General features: G+C 43.4%; 1 protein-coding gene across 1 annotated transcript in view; it reads right to left on the reverse strand.

The window, feature by feature from the left end:
- thrap3a (thyroid hormone receptor associated protein 3a) overlaps positions 1-15,813 on the reverse strand; it is a 38,016-nt gene that overhangs the window by 17,239 nt on the left and 4,964 nt on the right. Inside the window, exon 2 of the mRNA XM_063199096.1 lies at positions 3,472-3,615. Within this exon, the coding sequence (XP_063055166.1) occupies positions 3,472-3,587 (116 nt within the window). The 5' untranslated portion in view covers positions 3,588-3,615. The remainder of the gene's footprint in view (positions 1-3,471; positions 3,616-15,813) is intronic.

Consider the following 15,813-nt stretch of genomic DNA (forward strand, 5'->3'; position numbering starts at 1 on the left):
GTGTGTGTGTGTGTGTCTGTGTCTGTCTGTGTGTCTGTGTGTCTGTATAAGAGAGAGAGAGAGATAGTGTGTGTGCGTGCGTGCGTGCATGTGTGCGTGTGTGTGTGTGTACGAAAGCCCATGAGAGTGTGCATACGTGCATGTCCTGTCCACTTTATTTGCAGTGTCGTTGCATATGGAGTCTTTCAGGTCAGTTGAGTGCATTGCCCCTTAATTGAGAGGTGAAAACAACAATGTTTTCTTGGCAAGCCACAACCTCTTTTTCATCTGCACAGGAGTTCCAGAAAAAAAAGCCTCTGAGAATTGGTTGGTTGCTGTGGACCTTGGTGCAGCCGCTTGCTTGACGTCTGTGAATTCCAGGGCATTAGAAAATGAAAGCCTTGGTTTAACAACAGGAAATCAGTAAAAACGGATTCCCTCCTTCTTATATGTAACAGCCCTATCCCTTTCCCAACCTGATATTATTAAGCATTTACCAATAAGGTTACGACAACTGTCGCCTGTCGATGATGACAATATTTTTCTGTTGACATGGGTTGTATGTTTCCCACCTGATCGCCACAATACCTGTGATCGACCATCTGGCGTGTATTTATATGTAATCATGTGCAAAGGACTCTACAAGCTATTGTGTCACTCGGGCAGTCACTTGAAATGCGGTTTTGCTTTTGATTTGCACGCAATCTTTCTGCCACTAACCTGCTTGTTTTGTTTTAATTGTGGCAGATGTTCTCTATCGTGTACTATCATGTATTTATAAATTAGTTGCATTTACTTACTCCCTAGTTGTACCACTATACCAGCAAGTGCCATACCTGCTCATGTACAGTGAATTTCCTTCCTCTGTAGCAGGAAACGATCATTACCTTCAGAGCAGAACTTATTATCGGACCGAAATTAACTTCATAAGAAATTCATCACTTCAATGTCACATGGCACTGCCTGTCAAGACTCCTAATTGATGCAGGATATCTTTAGATCCTCTTTTCAGATAATCCTTGTCAAATGAACAGAGGTGAACGGGAACAGAGAGGCAGTCAAAATCATGAGACTGAGACACGATGTGCAGTCCTGTAAGTCTATGAAATCAAATGAAGCAATTTTTGACATGTCTCTTTCGGGTAAAACCTATTTTAATCTCTACCCATGTCAGTCATGCCAGTTGTATAAAGGGTTCCATTTGCCGGTGAGATTCCTGAGAATGCCTCTTAGGACTCCCTCAGCCATCGTTATCAGGTTTCAATTGCTCTGTTCTGGCATGGCTGCCTTTTAGGATGGGTGTGAGTGTTTATGTAGGTCTTCATGCTGTGGCCAAGCACGGAAATAGCCCTGGTTAAAAAGCCCCTCTATCACCACTGATCACACTCACACAAGTGTGCCCGCACATACATACACACACATACACACACACACACACACACACACACACACACACACACACACACACACACACACACACACACACACACACACACACACACACGGATGTGGGTGCACATGTACGCTAACTCCCAAGCGCACACACACACGCACACCTATGCATGCACACACGTAAACGTGTGTGCACGCACACAAACACACACACACACAAAGGGGACAGTTGTCCTGGGCCCAGGGACAGAGGGGGCCCAGACCTTTCAGATGACTTTGTCCTGGGCCCAGCCAAAACTGTCAACGACCCTGCATACACACACACACACACACACACACACACACACACACACACACACACACACACACACACACACACACACACACACACACACACACACACACACACTAATGATTTACAAGGACACCCCATAATAAGCCAAGGCAAAGGGCACTCATCCGAAGCGTAATCTCCAGGGGCTGTATAGTACAGGAGATAAAATCGGATATCCACACGCCAGATGATGCTGACAGAACATTTAGTGAAGAGTGGTATGTGACGTTTCATGCCCAAGTCCTTTGCTGAGGTTGAGGAGGGCATGAATGTCTGAACGCCGTTATGGTATCAGCTGGGGTTTATGGACGTTATGGAGTGAAGTGAAGAGTCTGTCCAAATATTTTCTTAGTTCTAGGATTAAGGAATTGGTCATTATCCGTGGCACGGTCAGATTTTCCCACAGGCGCACATTATAAAAGTCTGCTATCATGTCTCCTAAAGGGCCGTGGCCGACGTCATAGTCGAAACAGGAACATTACTAGCCTCTCCCAATAGAACCTCTCTGGTTTGTCCACATTCTTTTAGCTTCTGTTTGTTATAGCTATGCCTTTATCAGACATGATAGGTCACTGTCTTCAAGAGCACGCCATATTCAGTCATGTGAAGCCAAGACTTTTGGCTATGTGCAGTGTATACTCTAAATAAATGTCTAATGTGCGTATATAAATGACAGATACCACCACTTCAGGGGTCGTGACTGAGAAAAGACATGTTGGCTATACAGCAAATACAGTCATCAGGGACGCACTGGGCGAAACACGTTGTTCCCTCCGAAAAATAAAATAAGAAAAACAGTAAGCAGTGTGCGGTGTCTTTTGAATTTTGTTCATTGTTCACCTTCTCCTGCCTCACACCTGCACCTGCATTTCTGAGGGCTTGTGCACAAGGACTCTGCTGAACTATTCAATACAATATATAAACAAATACCATACATGTGTTGTTTCCTGTCCCTGAATGAGAATTCCTTTTTGGTGTATTCAGGGTACTGGTGAATTGGAGTATTATTTATGGTTTGGTGGACCGTGGAAATGTACTCACATTTCAAAGTGGGCAATAAGAATGGCAGATACCTGTCACACATGGGGGGCAATTGCTATTCCGACATGCCGCTATTCTGACATGCCGCTATTCCGACACTTTTTAGGGGTTAGGGTTAGGGTTAGGGTTAGGGTTAAGGTTAGGGATGTCGGAATAGCGGCATGTAGGAATAGCGGCGGACGGTGGAAAATGTGTCGGTATTCCGACAATAGACATTAACGTCGGAATAGCGACATGTCGGAATAGCGCCACGTAACCGTCACACATATGGTAAATAAAGTGCCTGGCCAAAGAAAAAGTTGCAACCCAAAAAACACACACAGCTATGTTGTCGCATCGCCTGAGGCTTTGATTACAGCACACGTTGCCATGGCATTGTTGTAGGAAGTGTCTGAAATGCCATTAGATTGATTTCAATCCAGTGTGTGTGACCTTTTTTGTGCTGTTTTTTGGGTGCAAAATGCCCATAAATTAATAAGTAATTTGTGGTTGATATGCTGCAATGGCTGTGCTTCTTAGATATTCCATTAAAAACAAACAAACAAACAAACAAACAAACAAACAAACAATCCATACAACAGTGGCACTGGCTCTTGTTGTGCCACCCTGACGTATGCTACTGCTCAAAACATCACTGACCCATATAATGTATATGTAACGTGTACTGTATATATATAAAGATATATATATATATATATATATACGTATATAAATGCATTAGATACCTGTAGCGTCGCTTGCGGTGTCGTGACTGCGAGCGGCTCCTGGATCTGGAGTAGGAGGGTGAGCGGGAGGCGGAGCGGGATCGGGACCTGGAGGCCGACTTGGGCGTCTTTGACATCTCGGCAGGAGGCCTCCCTCAGATTAGCCTGTCAGGACGCAGATAACACACAAGGGGTATGTGTCACACAACACCGATAGCGCATGGCATATGGCTGTATGCCTGATACACACGGCCTATGAGTCCCCTGAACACTCAGGCTTGGCCTGCTAAAGCAATACTAGGAAGCGAGGGCTTTTTTTTCAACAGAAGACAAATGCTTCCAAGCAGCGTTTTTCAGTGATTTCCAATATTTTCCAAAATATCTGTCAGTAGGTAAGCTAACGGGGTGAAAGTTAGCAAGAAGGATATCCAAGACAACTCTTCATCATTTTTCTTTTTTGAAAAAAAAAACCTTTGAATTATTTAGAGCTAGTTCATATTTGAGCTAGCTTAAAAAGCCAAAAGCTTTCCACTGAAATAAGACTTGCCTTGGACATCTTTCTTGCTATACTTTGATTCACCTTCTATAGTTTGATTCCTACCGACTACTTTCTGTGGGGTGAAAGGTAGCCCTAAAATCGCCGTCCTCCATATTAGAGACTAATAGACCTATGCTTACAACCTGTTGGGTGAACGGAGATGGGAATATTAGTATTGCTTTGAAAGTTTTAACATTTTTGTACCCAAGCACCTCTTCGTAGACTAAGATGATGGGTGAAACATTGGCACAAATGCTAAAGTACATATAGAAAATACCAGCGTCTTTTTTTTCCCTCAACACAGTTCTGCCATGACCCGCCCCCGCCGAATTCTGATTGGTTAGCCATTATACCCACAGTATTTCCACCGGCTGTATAAAAAAATCCTACTGCTAATCCTACAACTATATTACTGGTGAAACAGCTGTAGGCTAGATTTTATTTGGCATTAGTATTGAAATAAAAAGTATGGCTAATCAAGCAGGAGAAAATGTGAGATATTTTAGTGGGATTTTTTTTTTAATACTTTAAAAATAACCTTTGGCTGTCCATAAACTACAGACTACAGGTAAAGTAGGAAAAGGGAGGAGAAAACAGAAGACAAATAAAGAATATTTATATAGCTGTGAGAGTTATTACAGGTTATTTGTTATCTTCAGTTCCAATTTCTTTTCAAGTTGGGCTCTTAAGCCTTTTTCCATTTGCATGATAGAAGGACAGGAGTCTTCAACAAAGCCCCATACGCATGCAGTTTTAAAGCAACAAACTGTTCAACTATGTGCCACAATGGGCTGAGCAGTCAATCAGAGGACTCTGGGCTCAGCTGTAGTTCACAGGATCCTATCACACACACACACACACACACACACACACACACACACACACACACACACACACACACACACACACACACACACACACACACACACACACACACACACACACACACACACAGGCAAACACACGCACACACACACAGAGACAAACACACACACACTCACACACACAAACACACGCACACTCACACGCACGCGCGCGCACACACACACACACACACACAGTCAGTCAGATAGACAAACACATGCACACTCACACACACACACACACACACACACACACACACACACACACACACACACACACACACACACACACACACACACACACACACACAGAGTCAGTCAGACAAACACATGCACGCTCATACACACACGCTCTCTCACACACACACACACACACACACACACATACACACACACACACACACACACACACACACACACACACACACACACACACACACACACACACACACACACACACACACACACACACACACACATACACAAGCACTTGGCTGTGGTTCACAGACCTCTACTAGGCCAGTGATAGTGCTTACGAGTGCAAACCTAGAATGATGAATCTGCTTGCACACTGAAGTAGATCTACGACCGTTGTTTGAATAATGCCAAAACCTAGAGATGCACATGTGTGCACACACACACACACACACACACACACACACACACACACACACACACACACACACACACACACACACACACACACACACACACACACACACACACACACACACACACACACACACAGACACACTGACACACAGACACAATCCCACAGCCTTATGTGTCCTGTTTTTAGAGATATTGCTATTGCTATATTGCTAATTTGCAGTAACTACAATCAGAGATGGTTTAGGTAGGAGGAGACAGGACGGCTGGTGTAAGCGTCCATAGAAATTAACGGTGAAGATTTGTAAAGCAAATATGGCGTCTTCCCGCCTTTCTGGTAACAAGAGCCAATGTGCCTGCTGAGCTGCGTTGCCAGTGATTCAATCATCTGGTTGCATCGGCGCACGCAAAATGTTGCGCATGCTCAGTTGTGAAAAGCCGTTGCTCTCGTGCCGATATGAAACTACTGCGCCTGCGCTCTGTCAAAAAAAATGTGAGAAAAGTGGCTTAAAAAGCTTTATTTTGACTCGTATGACACAACCAAGTAGTCTAGATTGATCCGTTTTTCACGGTGGTTTCAACCATATCACAACCGCTGGGTTCCCTCCCGTCCTATACTCAGTTTCCCCATTCATTTTTCCCATCGACTCTCAGATCTGGTCTCACTAATCGCGAAATAGCACCCCGAAGGCGCCAACAAGATGGCGGCGATTGTCCCGTCTCTACCTCAACCCTCTCTGCTACAATATCCAACCTAATATTGAAGGCTTTTTCTCAGTTTCAGTGTTGGCATACTTACTGCACTTAGCATTTGTAGAGCAGAAACCAGAGCACACACACACACACACACACACATACACACACACACACACACACACACACACACACACACACACACACACACACACACACACACACACACACACACACACATATATATATTGTACACACACACACACACACACACACACACACAATCACACGCGCGCCACACACACACACACACACACACACACACACATATTGACACACAGACACAATCACACACACACAGACACACACCTTATATCAATGAGCAAAGATTGCTCTGGTTCGTGTTTCTTTGCGTAGCAGCAATCTGTTTTATTCCCTTGACACTTCACTGGATAAATGCCGAGTCAGAAGCAGCAGTGAGACTACAGTACACCACAACTGCCAGTGCTCATTCAGCAGAGCCACTGACAGCCTTTGTCAGGCCCAGGGCAAAGTCATCTGAAAATGACACCACCACCCCCCCCCCCCCCCCCCCCCCCCCCCCCCCCCCCCCACCCCCCCCCCCCCCCCCCCCTTCAATACAGACAATGTAATGAGAACGCAATTCTGGGCCCCCTCTCTCCCTGGACCCAGAACAGCTGACCCTTTTGTGCGCCCTCTGTCGGCTTCCCTGTCAGTAAAATGTTCCCTTCCGTTTGCCCTACGCGTGGCGACATGCTAATGAGGCCCTTTACTAGTTTCTTTGTCAGTTTTCTTTCCAGTTGAATTTAGATCAACCAGCGGTTGCTGCGATTCCCTCTCGCACACAAGAAATGCTCTCTCACATTAGAACTGGCATGAGGAAGAAAACGATACATAACCACAACAAGAAAAAAAGGAGGCTTTTGTTTTTGTGTGTGAAACACAGTGATGAGTACTGCACAAATGCAAGTGCGTTTAACCACTGGTTGACGGCAGATTGCATGCATCAAATTGAAAATAAAGGTGGATTGATTGCTTGACGTTCTGCACACATTCATTTCCACATTTCGTCTTAGCAACAAGAGTACGATAAACGTTTCGACTGTTGCTGTCGTCACGTCAGACAGTGACAACGTCACAGAAGGCACACCACAGGAGAGAATGGTGTTGTCAAAATACTTGTGGATTGCATGCTATAGGCATCAGGAGAGCTGATGCCGGGAGACAAATGGGTCAGTTGTCCCAGGCCCAGGGTCCAGGGAGAGCGGGGGCCCATAATTTGATCCTCATTACAGTATTGGGTGGGGTCCTCTTTTAGATGACTTGACCCAGGCCCAGCCACAGATGTCAGTGGCCCTGATAGCCACAAGGCCACTGGGCTCTCTCGCATCAGACAAATGAATGTGATACACAAGGAAAGCTTTGGCCTGGCTGAGGCATGACAGCTGCCATGCTCATTTATAGGCGAGCGGTTGTCAGAGCCTCTTGTTATGCATCTCCTCAGTGACCTGCCTTCCCCATCATCTGTGCCCTGCCATCCACCAAGCAAGGGGAGGCCATCCGCCGGACTGGTGCTTCTGCGGGCTAATTACCTACACACTGTTAAACTTTGCAGTCAGTTAAACGCAAAAAAAGTAAGTTGCCCTGCTGACTTAAGTTTGTACTGTATGTTAACTCCACTTGAGAAAGCCTCAAATTGAGTTATGTTTTTTGTTGAGTTAACTGACAAACTTAAGGCAGCAGGGCAACTTACATTCTTACATTTAACTTGCAATGTTTTAGGGTGCAGAATTAATATTCAAAATTCAGAATAAAAAAAAGTTAACCACACACTTGTTGGACTTTGTTCATTAATTATCAGGGCGAACAACTGAATTATTACTCAGCAATAGTCAAAATGAAATGTCCTTGTAACCATTGAAATGAGAAAAATGGCTTTAATGTTATCCAGTGTTGCCCTAGCCATGACTCAAACGGTAGGGCACTGCACACTGTTATAAATAAATAAATAGATAATAAAATAACGTAAAAATAAAAAAAGTAAAATAAAATGAAATAAAATAATTTAAAAAGTTTTCCAGTGTACAGAATGTATAGTTGTGTTTAGGCTCCTACGTGATTTCTGATTAGGAGACCGATAACATTTAGTCACAGAAATAAACTTCCAGTCTAAATTTAATCACTAAATTTTGATGTTAATGAATGCAGCACATGCCGCATAAGCCCCTAAAGCATATTTACTGACTTGCATATTTACTGATATACTCCTTAGTCAAACAAGGAAGACCTAAGTCACAACACAGATGAGAGATGTGTCAATATCACAGAAAGTGTCAAGTCTGCACCAGCCCTGGCCACGGCCACACACCCTCATCCTATCTAGCCTAATATTTATTGGTCAATATTTGTACACATATATTTAATATTTACTCACACTTTTACTACAGTTCACACAGGTGCACTCCCTCCTACCACACCCCACAAGCCCTTATTTTTCAATGTAAATACTTCCTCATCACTTTATAACTAAATACTACATAATGTACTACTACTACTACTAATGCACTACTCTTTATAATAGGCTCATAGTAGATTATAGAATATAGTAGAATATAGCTACTTTACAATCACAATGAACAATGCTATTGTAGAATTGCATTAGGGATAAGGACTTGTAAAGCTAACAAGCATAGGTGTCAAAAGTAAAAGTATATTTGTGGTGTAATTAATTACAATGCTAGCACATAGCATAACATAGCTGTTACACCATTTACTCCATTGTACCTAATGAGATAGATAGACTGTGTTGTTACTGAAAAACACTGAAAGCCTTACAAGGACCCACTACAAACTTGATCCAACCAGTGCAGAGTTAGCTGATCGTAAGACAAGTACACAGGTCTAATGGTTACTCAGATAAGTTACTTGTGTTGGAAGGAAACTGTGTTCCTTTTTTTCTTTTACTTTTGACACCTCTGCTAACGAGGCACACTACTGATAAGGTCTTTCAAATATGCACGTGTTGGGTGATTGAAGACATGCGTTACATCAGGCCATGTGTTCCACAGCTAAGCTTCATGATGAAATGCTATACATCGGACTTTACTCAAAAGAATTAAGTGGTAAATACTGAGATTCTGGAAGACCAGCAGCAACTCACAACATAACTTTTTACAACCATGACCTGGGTGAAGAGTATTCAGAGACCTTGTCAGGCGCGGAGTGGCCGTCGGGAGATCGGGGACTTGTCCCGGTGAGCCGCGGCCGTGAAATGTAATAATGCGGCCGCACCGCGCTTTTAACCAGCCCTGAAATTTTAAAATTATATTTCTAAGCACTGACTTCCCACTTTCCACTTCCCTGCATCACAGCGTAGGTGACTAGCCAGTATATATACCGTATACCAGACGGCAACACCTCACTGACGGTGTCAAACAGTAAATTGGCCACACCCCTTCTCTACTGATAATTTTCATACACCGTAGATTGCGGAAGTTTACAAGATCTTAGTAACGCAGTTTCGTTTTCAGTATCTGAAGAACCTGTGATATGTATATTGGTTACCAAAGGATGGAAATATTAATAAATTATGATTTATTTTCCGATTTCCACACGACTGTTACAGTTTACAGTCTTTCCAGTCCACATTTACTTGCTCTGTGGTTATTGACTTGGGTTACGAACAGACTCCACCAAGTGGTAAGGAAGAGAACTGCACCTAACAGAAGCAATGGGTTTTGTTTTGATTTGTTAGACCTACCAGTATATCTCCTTATAGTCGAAATATTATTATTATCATACATATATTTATATGTGGTACATTTAGGATGTAGCCTATGTCTGAAGAAATGGAACCAAATAATTACCACACAAGATTCTGATGTGACCAGTGCTGGGTGTGTAGGATAAGCTGTGGATTAAAGTAGAGTGATTGCAAGAAACAAAGACATTTGCTGAGACGAAGACAGCGTTTTAAGGTAGGCCTACACCGTTTGGTTATACATTTTGTTGACTTATGGTTGTGGTTTAAAGTAGCTAGGTTTGGCTTATTTGCTGCATGGTGGGTTTATTGCACAATGTAGACAGACTTTTTGTAAGCTATAGGCTACTATACTAAGTTTATATGTTGTAAGCCTACTCTTCTAAAAATCCCCACACTCAAAACTTTGTGCCCATGCTCATCCTGTCTTCCTTAAACGATATTTCAATTTCAAACTGTCAAAATGACATTGGAGTGCACATTTGCATGGAACAGTAGCGTGATGTAGCCTAACCTATAGGCCTATGAATGCTTTGGACTGTGATGATGGCTCCAGTGGTGTAGTCTACTTTTTGAAGTGGGTATACTGTATATTTGAGCATTTTTTTGATGTGTGTATAGTCTACTGTATATATTTGTGCTATTGTAAATAATGGATCAATCAATTTTAAGTGGGTATACTGTAATCCCTGAAATTTTGAAATGGGTGCGTATACCTGCGTTTTACGTAGACTACACCACTGGCTGTGCATTTCATCAAGGTGTAGGCTACAATTCTCCACTTCAGGTTGATATTTTGACAACACTAATGCACTAATGTCCACATGTAGTACGACTGCAGATTTCGTGGCTTTTGTCTTTTTGGTTAGGAAACCATGTTGTTCGCTTTGTCTTTTTTTTAGTTTTTTTTTAAAGAGGGCCGCCAAGGGGAAAATTCTCCCGGTGGGAAAAGGTGGGCCACTCCGCCCCTGGACCTTGTGGTCAATGTATGACGATTATTCTTGCTTATTTTGTCCACAAACGAATTACAAGGGATAAGTGAGAAGGAGAGTCCCCGGAGCAGATGTGATTATTACTTGTGTTTTATTCAAAGCAGTGTCAAGACAAATGTTTTGAGTTTACTATGTCTTCATCAGAGACTCAGAAGGTAAAGTCAAAATGTTGGTCTTGGCACTGTTGTCAAGTCAAGTCAAGTTAAGTCAAGTGTCAAGTCAAGTCAAGTGTACTTAATTGTCGAACATCTACGTATGTAACTGGGTTTTGAAGGTGTGTTTGACCAGTCTCCAGTGCGCAGTTAAACTAAACATATAATAAGACATTTAATTTACATGCTTTCTTTGACACGTTCACTCACAACAAACACACACACACACACACACACACACACACACACACACACACACACACACACACACACACACACACACACACACACACACACACACACACACACACACACACACACACACACACACACACATTACATTTTAGGCATTTGCTACACACATACAACAGTCCACAGATAAGGCACACAATGTCAGATGTTCCTCTCTAATCACTGCTCCGATTACAACGTGTGTAATACACTATGTCCTTACACATTTTGAACATAGTGCATCGCTTGTGTATCCTTTGAGGTTTGGAAGAGGTCTGACACGCTGGGGTCTCGCCTAAGAGGTCTGTGCTGCAAGATTGTCCCTAAATATGGTGTCATATCTGCGTGAAGCCACTACAGATTTGGCACGGTGGCGGCCCGGCCTTATGACAAAAGGGAGGACGAGGGCTTTGTTGGCCCTTCAGATTTATCATGCATGTATTTCTAGAGGTGACGAAATGCAAGTTGTTGCTAGGGTGTGTGTATGGAGGGTATGTGATTGTGTGTGTGTGCCTGTGTGTGTGTATATGTGTGTGTGTGTGTGCATGTGTGTGTTTAAGGCGGGGATGGGGTATTGTTTGCTACTGTACCCGACAAAGCTGTATGCCTATCATCACCTCCCATTGTGAACTCATACTTATTGCTCATCACAAAGCAAAACTGAAAAAAGAGAAAAGGTTGCACCATGCATAGGTTTTCTTTATTACACAGACGCATTTCGGCACTCTGCCTTCCTCAGTGTGCCCACCAATATTTTGGTCAGCACCCTTAAAAGAAGAGAAAAACTGTTGGGTGACTCTTGCTCCAACCTTTATGAACTCATCACTGAGGAAGGCTGAGCGCCGCAACTCGTCTGTGTAATAAAGAAAACCTATGCATGGTGCGACCTTTTGTCTTTTTTCAGTTTTACAATATTTTGGTCAGCACCCTTAAAAGAAGAGAAAAACTGTTGGGTGACGCCTGCTCCAACCTTTATGAACTCATCACAAAGCAAGACATGAAGATGCCTGTGGTGGTCTGAGAGGGGCAGGAACAACACAAGGGGTGAGATGTACTCCAAACAAGGGCCTAAAATAGACCTCCATGGAAATCTCACACAGATGGACACACGAACACACAGAGGACAGATGAAAGGGGAAGGCCTCACTCGTCGTCTTCTATGAGGTGCCACTCAAGTCCATCAAGAGGAGGGCGCCGGGCGAGCCTAGCGCTGTCAAAGCTTTTCTTACACATCCCAGGGGTATTCCACCCAGAACACAGAGCTACTTGATAGCCCGAGAATGTATAGGGACAGCGACAGGTGGGTTCTTCTCTCATTCGGTTCCAGCATACACCATTAAAATAAACTTTGGCATCAAAGAGCAGTTAAAGAAAACGTGTCATCAAAGGAAGTTCCTAACAGTTTAAAGAACATCATCAGATGCTCATTATAAAATATTTTATGTATTTAATAGCCTATTATACACCCGCTATGTTCTGTATTGCAAGTTGCTTTGGATGAAGGTCATGGTATCATTTTTCATTTATCATTGGAATTTTTAACATTATGTTAATGAAATACAATAACACTAAGAGCAAGCAGGCACATGAGCAGAAATAAAACTACTTAAGTGCTCTGCTTCTTCATTAAGATCAAATAGTCACGTTAATGGGATACGACACGGCAGTACTTATCCGATGATTGCGCCCCTTCCGTATAAGGGCTGTGATAGGTCCACCATGATTAATACCAAAGCCTAAAATAGAAAATATAATTGCACACAAACCCTCTCGCCCTTCTCCTTGGCTTCTTTTTGCAGCAAACCCGTGCAGTATTTGCCGCAATTACGACTCACTTATGTGAGACCCTACACCAGCCAGGGTTTTGAGCTCTGAACCGTATGCTAAAGATTATCTATAGATGCCAAGGGACACAATAACTGATACTTCGTGTCTCCAAGCACGCAAAGGAGGGATTTAGTGAGAGAGGAAATTGCAGCCTACTCTCAAAAGTTGCAACGTTGCAATGAAAAAGCAGTGGGCAGTGGGCGCATCCATGTGCAACACATGCTTGTCTGTCCTCAATATTAGTGGCCTGGCTACTGGAAGACACTTGGGCTCCAGCTCCAGCAGAGCATGGACACAATCTGCTGCTGTCTTTATTCATCCTGAAGGGCTTGTTGTCTTTGGAGACCACAGCACGCAAATTTCCTCCCCGGCTAGGGTGTGTGCTGCTATTCACATGTGTGAGCGCCGCACACGCATTCACGTAGGCACGCAGGCACGCACGCACGCACGCACGCATGCACGCAAACACGCACGCACACACACAAACAAAAAACACACGACACATACACTTGATCCTTTACTCAAAGTGTGCCCAGAGCAATATTTTAGTGGGAGTGAAAGAGAGAGAGAGAGAGAGAGAGAGAGAGCGAGAGAGAGAGAGAGAGAGAGAGAGAGAGAGAGAGAGAGAGAGAGAGAGAGTTTGGCCTGGCACAGCATTGGGAAAGAGCAGGAGGACATGACGCAGGCCAAAGTGAAGTGACCCTGTGTCAAGGGACCTGACCAGCCACCAGGCAAAACAGCAGAGACAAACACTACAGAGGTGAATGTAGTAACGAATTATTCCAGGCAACCAGTGGTGTAGTCTACTTTTTTGTGGTGGTTATACTGCATATTTGAGCACTTTTTGAGGTGGGTATGCAGTACATATTTGTAAATAATGGATAGATCAATCCATTTTAGGTGGGTATACTGAAATCCCTTGACAAAAAGTCAAAAAGCAGTAACTACATAGTTTGTCAGGTTAAGACTGGAAATGGGCCGAGAAAAGCAGCCCTTATGTCTTGCTTACATGTTTGAAGCAAGGCTTTGTCTAGGTAATATTGAGCAATATGTACACGAAAGTTTGAATACATTTTTGCAAAACAACAAAAAGTCTAAATGAACATTTTATTACCTAAAACAGCCCAGTAGCTTGAGTGTTTCAGGGGTGATATGCTCAGTGTTCAAGCATATCAGCAAAGGAAGGCTGGTGGATTCACAATTAGTTTTTCGGAATTGTGAGATGGTGAGAGTGACATTGTGGTGTGAGATTACATTGCTTACATTGCCCACGGGGACCCCGGTTCGAGTCCGGCCAGGGTCATTTCCCGACCCTGCCCCATCTCTCTCTCCCAGTCATTTCCTGTCTACTCTCACACTGTCCTATAATAATAAAGGCCAAAAAGCCCCCCAAAAATACTTTACAAAATAAAAGAAATGGCATACAAAGTGAATGTGCAAGTTAAGTGATGTAGCAGAGCATTTCAAAATGGAGATACAAGTGAACATGTGTGTTATTACAATTATACAGTAGCACTGGGTTATGTAGACCCATGTGACTGACTAGTGGAATTTAAATGAACAATAAGGATTGTACGGTAGTTCCACACAGTAGCACCACATGCCAGTGTGTGTTCAATGTTGCGGCACATTGAAGGATGTGAAAAGAGTCACAGGTGTGCGCATCCTACTGGCTTTCGTATGAAACAAAGAAACGCCTAAGGCCAAAGATGTTAGGCAATGCAAACAGAACAACCAGCTTAACAGGTTATTGACATTATTCATTGTTGAATTAATTGTTGAGAGAGAGAGAGAGAGAGAGAGAGAGAGAGAGAGAATATTATCTGACAAATCCTTTCTAAAGTGAAGAACATGCATATGCTGGGTACTTTAAATAATACACTCTCAACTTAAGGAAGCTCCCGCACACTGACCATTTCGCTATTCTTTCTTTAATAAACGACATTTCAGTAATAGACCATTCATTGATGAATGGTTTAGTACTGAAACGTCGTTTATTAAAGAAAGAACAGCGAAATGGTCAGTGTGCGGGAGTTTTTTTAAGTTGTTGCTGAGTGACCAATGGTGCCATCTCCGACGCACCTGCCAGCTGAGGTGTGCGAAAAAAGTCGAAGTTTAAAATAATAGAGTCTACCTCATTAGGTACAATGGAATAATCGCTGTAACAACCATGTAATCTCATGAGCTAATTTTGTACGTACTGTATACCATGAATGTTGCTCTACTTTTACTTCTGACACCTCAATGGAAAGGGAGACATACATCAAACAGCCTCTGAATAGATCAGATACATTGAGACCTCACTGAAAGACACATGGTGGAGAAGATGTGCGTGTGTTCACAACCGTGCACGCGTGTGTATGTGTGAAGTAGATTCATTTTCAAAGCAACAGCGAGGAGATCGACCCACCCCCACACACACACACAGACACTATCCTCCACCCCCATCCACCATAATGAGCCAGTGTCAGCTGTCTGGCCTGGCGCAGGCAGTGTGTGGTCCAGGCCCTAATCATCAGGGTTTGGGACGTCTAAAAACAACTGTGACAGCCATGTACTCTAATCCTTCATTCTGAGTGGAATCCACGAGCACACACGTGTGCACGCGCGCGCACACACACACACACACGCTACGCACGCACATGCATGCACACACACACACACACACACACACACA

This window comes from Engraulis encrasicolus, chromosome 5, assembly GCF_034702125.1.
Source record: "Engraulis encrasicolus isolate BLACKSEA-1 chromosome 5, IST_EnEncr_1.0, whole genome shotgun sequence".
Classification (NCBI taxonomy): domain Eukaryota; kingdom Metazoa; phylum Chordata; class Actinopteri; order Clupeiformes; family Engraulidae; genus Engraulis; species Engraulis encrasicolus.